Source organism: Hyaena hyaena, unplaced genomic scaffold (genome assembly GCF_003009895.1).
Source record: "Hyaena hyaena isolate Hyena2069 unplaced genomic scaffold, ASM300989v1 scaffold_9, whole genome shotgun sequence".
NCBI lineage: Eukaryota > Metazoa > Chordata > Mammalia > Carnivora > Hyaenidae > Hyaena > Hyaena hyaena.
The window spans coordinates 2371742-2377741 of NW_024080641.1; the positions used below are offsets into that span (position 1 = coordinate 2371742).

A 6000-nucleotide genomic window follows, 5' to 3' on the forward strand; every position below is an offset into this window, starting at 1 on the left:
TGAGGGGGTCCAGACAGGGAGGAGTTCACTCTTGGCTGTCAATCAGGCTCCTGTCCAGTTGCCATGGTAGCGCAGGCCTCCACTACCCCACAGATCACCAGGGTGGGGGAAAGGCCCACACCCCCTCCCTTGCCTAGAGGCCTTGCTCCTCCCTCCTCCACCTGCCTTCCCAGGGATCCTGGGCCACTGTCACCCCAGGGATGGGGGTGGGGACTCCTAGTATGCCCGTCCCTCCCAAATCCTGGCTCTCCCCCCCCCGCCCCTCCTCTTCTCTGCCCTTCCCCAAGCAGCTGGCTCAATCAGCGCTCAGAATAGCCCCCCCCACCCCAAAATAACCCACAGCTGTGGCCTGGCCCCCGCGGGGTTAACACTGGCTCTCTCCTCCTTTCCCCCTCCGACTCTCCTCTGCCTCAGACCCACCCCTGCTTGGCCTCGGTCCTTGGGGACCTCAGGGTCCTGCTCCCCGCTGAGGTCCAGGAGGACAGCTCCAGCCCCACCCTTCAGGAAGCTGACTGCCCAGTCCGCCATCGGGGAGGGCAGTGTCCCACCCCTCCAGGGTCTGAGACGGGGCACCCCCAGCTGCTGGGGTCTTCTGGAGGCCCTGTCCAGAACCTATGCCTTCAGGGACCCCATTGCCCAGGCCCCCAAGGTCCACCTCCTAAATCTCAGTCCCCAGATCCATTCCCATTGGTCCAAAGAGCCAGACCCTCCTCCCCTGCCCCATCAGAGACTCAGGAGACTGAGCCCCCAGCCCCCTCATCCTTCAGACTCAGAAGCTCTAACTTCTCCTATAAAGACTCAAGAGTCTTGGCTCTCGGCACCTTCCATCCCCAGGACCCAGGAGCCCAGGTGCTCAGTTCTGCCTTCTGCCAGGACCCAGGAGTCCTGCCCCCTCCTGCCCCCAAACTGGGCACCCAGCCTCCTCTCTGCCCAGAACCCCGGAGTCCAGGCCCGTAGCTCTCTTCTCCCTTAAGGACCCACTTTCTGTCTCAAACCCTGTCAGTCCCAACATCCTGGGACCCCCCCCCCCGAATAGCCCCCGCCAGCTCCAGCCTCCTGTCGCCCCACTCAGGTCCTGTGTACAGCACAGGCTGTCCCCCAGCTGAGGAGGAGGAGGGTGCCAGAGATTCCTGGGGTGTCCCTGTCTCCAGCACTCCCCCCCAATCCATCACAGAAGAGAGGAGAGGCCACTTCGATCAACAGTCCACCCCCCCACCTCGCGTCGTGCTGCAGACGGCAGCCCGTTCCCCCCCACCTCCAACATTGTCTCCCCACCCTAATCCTGGTGCTCAGAACAGGCTGGAAGGGTATTCCAGAACCTTGAGGAAGGGGTGGCAGCCTGGGGCTAGGGGTGCTCAGGGCCTGGATGCCCTCAAGGTCCTTGGCGGGGGTATTAATAGCAGACTCATAGCTCTGAGAAGGGAGGGGAGAGCGAGAGGAGAGAGGGAGAGGGACGGCCAGTGAGGGGGGAGGCCGATGCGGGCAGGGGGATGCAGAGGGAAGCAGGGGTGGAGAGATGGGGGACAGAGAGATACGGGGTGTCAGGTATGCGGGGCTGGGCAGAGGGTGTGAAGTGTCAGAGAAATGGGGGATTAGGAGGTCTGAGGTGTAGAGACCCAGGAAAAAGGGGCTCAGAGAGGGAGAAAGAGAGGGGGCGGAGGAGAGTCCCCAGGAGACAAGGGAGCTGGGGAGGGGCTAAGACCCTGCTCACCATTCAATCCCCCTCCTTCCTGGAGGCCCCTGGCCAACTTTCCCTGTCCTAGATCTGGGGGTCCGCGCTCCCACCCCCACCCCTGCATCCCCTACCCCGGGCCTTACCTTTTCATGACCCTGTTCTGTGGGGGGTATTGCGGGGGGGCAGGACTGGAACCCAGAGGCCAGCGACCCGAAGATTCCACGGAGGGCTCAGGGAGCCGCTGGGGGCCCAGGCCCTGGGGCGGCGGTGGCGGCGGCGGCGGCAGCGGCGGCGGTGGCGGCGGCGGCGGCGGCGGCGGTGGGGACCTCCTGCCTGTCCCTGGCTCCGGCTGGCTCTCCCTCCTCGTCTTCGGTCCCGTCCTGCCCTGTCTGTCCCCCAAGGTTGCGGCCACCCCAACTAGGCGAGGACGCCGCTACACATGTTGCGCTGGAAGTTGGGCCCCGGACATTGCGGAGGCTGTCGGGGGTGTCCTCTCGCCGCCCCGACCCCGTGGGGATCCCCCCCTCCGCCCACCTGGGGTGCCCCCCTCCGCCGCTTCAGCCCCGGCTCCTCCCCCCTTCCATGTGTCCAGTCCCGCCTCTCCCTGGCTCATTCGCACCCCCACCCTTTGTGCCCTCAGCGCCCCCCCTCCAGCGTCTGTGTCTGTCTGTCTGTCTGGGTCACCTCTGAAGCCGGTGGCTGGGGTGTGTGTGTTTGTGTGAGGGGCGGGAGGCTGCCTGTCTGGGGAGCTGCTCGCCCCTTCCTTGCCTGGCCACCTCCAGACCCCCCCCAGCACCCCCCCACTCAAACCCGGGCAGAAACACACACATACACACACGCACACACGCACGACCTCACTTCCCTGGGATTCCCCCTCAACACCCCCGGAGCTTGAGTGGGGAGACACACACGCACACAGGGGGGGTCCAATGGGCGCCGGGCTGCCACTGCCGTCCGGGGCTGTTCGGACAGACAGGAGGACACAGGCAGCTGGGGACGCCAGACGCCCGGCCGGACGCAGGCAGGAGGCACAGAGCCCAGGTACACACCATCCATCCAGGGTGGGAGGGGGCCGGGGGGAGGCACCTGGGGGGCCCGCGACACCCAGGCAGGAGGCTCGGAGTCGATACAGACAGACAGAGCCCTCCCTCCCTACCCGGGCCGCCGCAGCCCTTACAGACACACCCCCCCTTCGCCAGCCCAGCCCCAGACACCCTGACACACAGATCCTCACCGGGCAGATGGGCGCTGCGCGAGAGACCCCTGGGGGCCGGGCGGACCCACCCAGGCCGACACCCCCCAGCTGGGCACCGGTGGCCGAGGGCGGCTGCGGGCGGAGGGTGGCGGCGGCAGCCGCTGCTTGGAGGAGCTGGAGCGGGAGGGACTCGCACACTCGCTCTGTTCTCGCACACACACACTCACTCGGGATGCGATTAACATTCAGTCCCCGTCCGCCCCTGCCGGGAGACCCACAGCCCCCCCTCTTGGCCTCCCTGGGGACCCTTCCTCCTGCCAGGGCTGGGGGAGGGGGCCTAGTCCCCCCGCCCCCAGCTCCGAGGCCCCTGCCTTCCTCCTGGGACATGAGAATGAGGGGTCGCAAATAAAAAGGGAGGAAGTGTGTGTTGGGGGGGGCGCGGGCAGAGCTCAGAACCCAGCATTGACACAGCAGCTTTGGACCTGGACTCCAGGGCCTGGGGGCTGCTGCCCTCTGCCCCCTCCCACTTTGAGCCTTGAGAAGCAGGAGGCCATTCCTAGGCTTCAGTCACCGCCATTGTAGGACCCATCTTTTGGCTTCTGTTGCCCCAGAAGGCCAGGCTTGCAAACTAGGTCTCCCTCAGGAAGCCAGGAGTCCAGGCTCCCAGCCCCCTCCTCTCTCGGATCCAGAAATTCAAGTCCCCGGACCCGTCTTCCCTCAGACCCTCAAGTCCAGGCCCCCAGTCCCTCCTCCTCTCTCAGGCCCAGGAGTCCAGGCCTCTGGGCCCCTCCTGCAGGCCCGGTCCCTTTTAGGCACTCAGATAACCTGACCCCCCGCCCCCAGCACAGACCATCCTCAGGGGCGCCCCGTGTCCAGGATTCATGGATGTCACCCTCAGACACCCAATCCATCCACCCCTCTGAGGAATCCAATACCCCTTCTTTTATTGAGGCACCCTGGCCTCCGTCACCCATGGGTACTCAAACATCCAGGACGAAAGTAGTGTCCACTTCTTCCTAGACACAGCCTGGCCCCCGGAGGGCCCCCCAGCTGCCCTGCCCCTGCCCCTCGTGCCCAGCGTTCCCTAAAGTGTTGTGTGTGTGTGTGTGTGGGGAGTGTCCTGGGCTCCTGCAGGCAGACCCAGGAGTGTGTAGAGATGCCAGTGGGGAGAGGGGGTGGGTGGTGCAGGGCTGTGGGCTGCTGGCTCCAGGGTCTGGGAGAGCAGGGGTGAAGGCTCACATTCTTGAAAGAGTAGAGACTGGGGGGCCTGAATCTGTGGGTCCCGGAGGGAGGAAGGGATGGTGCATCTCGGTTCCCCGGGCTGGCATGCTTGAGACACAAGTCTGTGGAGGTGGGACACTAAGCCTCAAGGAAGTGGAGGAGGGGGGCTCTTGGGTCTGAGGGAGGGGAGGGGGCTGCTATCTTGTCTTTTAGGTGCGTTGGAGCTGGAAGTCCCTGAAAAGGCCAGCGTAGGGGTCCTTGTCTGGGAGTTTGAAAGCTCACAGACCGCCCTCCGGAATCGCTGACAATGGCAGAGGCCGGGAAGCCGAGCTGCCACCCTCGCAGAGGCACAGACTGCCTGGAGGATGCCGATTTGGGAGTTCCAGATCCCAGGGACCCCGCAAATCCCTAGCAGGCAGCCTTTGGGGTGCCTTTAGCGCCCATTCTGCAAGCCGGGAGGCACCGGGTAGGGGGCGCCCGAGAGCCGGAACTCCGCCCTCGGGGGCGGAGCCTCCCTCCTGACTCCTCCCCCTCCCGCCCGCCTCCCTCTTCCCAGCTCCTGCTCGGCCTCCAGCTCCGGCCTCGGCTCCCCCTCCCAGAGCCCCCCTCCCCGGAGCGGAGCCCACCCGAGGGCCCCCGCTCCCGCCCCCCAGCCCAGCCACCCGACCAGAACAACAGTCCCGGGGGGCAGCCCCCCTCCAGCCCGCCTCCCTCCTGCCCAGCCCTGCCAGACCCCCCCAAAGCATGAATCTCTTCCGATTCCTGGGAGACCTCTCCCACCTCCTAGCCATCATCTTGCTACTGCTCAAAATCTGGAAGTCCCGCTCGTGTGCCGGTGAGACGCCCACCGGGGCGGGAGAAGGGGGGAGAGGGCGGGGGACACCCCACGACTCGGGGCAGGGTTTGGAGGCACTAGGGGGACGGGTCTCTTCCCCCCTCCTCCCCACAACGGCTTGCTGGGGATCCCCCTTCCAGGTCCGGGGTCACCGGGGGGTCAGCTCCCTTCCCCAGACTAGGGGTGCATGCAGTTCGGCGGGGGTGGCTCCAGGCGCCCCATTCAGCCTCCCCTGGCCCTTCTCCGGTGGCCCCGGGGTTTCGGGGCTGGGAACGGGGAGTGGTGGCAGGCAGGGAGGTGGCTGGGAGTTGGTGACGTGGACCGTGGCGTCCAGGAGGGGAGCGGGAAAGCGGCGACCGGTTCCAGGGGGGCTGAGGTCAAGTGGGGTGCCTCGGAGGCCCCACCTGGCGCCCGGGCTGTGGGAGGACCCCGAGGGGGCCGGGAGTGGCCATGAGGCCTAGCCTGGGACAGAGCCTCGGGCTGGAGTAGCTTCGGGGCCGGGCTGCCCCCTGGCTGCGGGCCGTGGGAAAGGGCCCTGCTCCGGCGGGGAGGGCTGGGGAGGCCCCCGGGGACAGCCGCCCTCCCGAGCCGCTGGGCCTTGGTTTATTCCCCCAGGCGGCCCGCCTCCAGCCTACCCCCCACTCTCTCTGGATTGCAGGCATTTCAGGGAAGAGCCAGGTCCTGTTTGCGGTGGTGTTCACGGCCCGCTACCTGGACCTCTTCACCAACTACATCTCCCTGTACAACACGTGCATGAAGGTACAGGCTCCCCCCACCTGCCGGCCCCTCCTGAGCGGGGAGTCTGGTTAGCGTCCTAGGGAGGACGGAGTGTGGATCCCAGACTCCTGGGTCTGAGGGAGGAGGTGCTGGGGGTCAGGACCCCTGGGTCTGAGGGAGGAGGGGCTGGGGGCCCGGACTTCTGGGTCTGAGGGAGGAGGGGCTGGGGGTCAGGACCCCTGGGTCTGAGGGAGGAGGGGCTGGGGGTCAGGACCCCTGGGTCTGAGGGAGGAGGGGCTGGGGGTCTGGACTCCTGGGTCTGAGGGAGGAGGGGCTGGGGGTCAGGACTCCTGGGGC

The 6000-nt window shown here is 66.7% G+C and overlaps 1 protein-coding gene across 1 annotated transcript in view; it reads left to right on the forward strand.

The window, feature by feature from the left end:
• Positions 1 to 4617: 4617 nt before the first annotated feature.
• KDELR1 (KDEL endoplasmic reticulum protein retention receptor 1) overlaps positions 4618 to 6000 on the forward strand; it is a 7649-nt gene continuing 6266 nt past the window's right edge. Inside the window, exons 1-2 of the mRNA XM_039247396.1 lie at positions 4618 to 4926; positions 5585 to 5685. Of these exons, the coding sequence (XP_039103327.1) occupies positions 4836 to 4926; positions 5585 to 5685 (192 nt within the window). The 5' untranslated portion in view covers positions 4618 to 4835. The remainder of the gene's footprint in view (positions 4927 to 5584; positions 5686 to 6000) is intronic.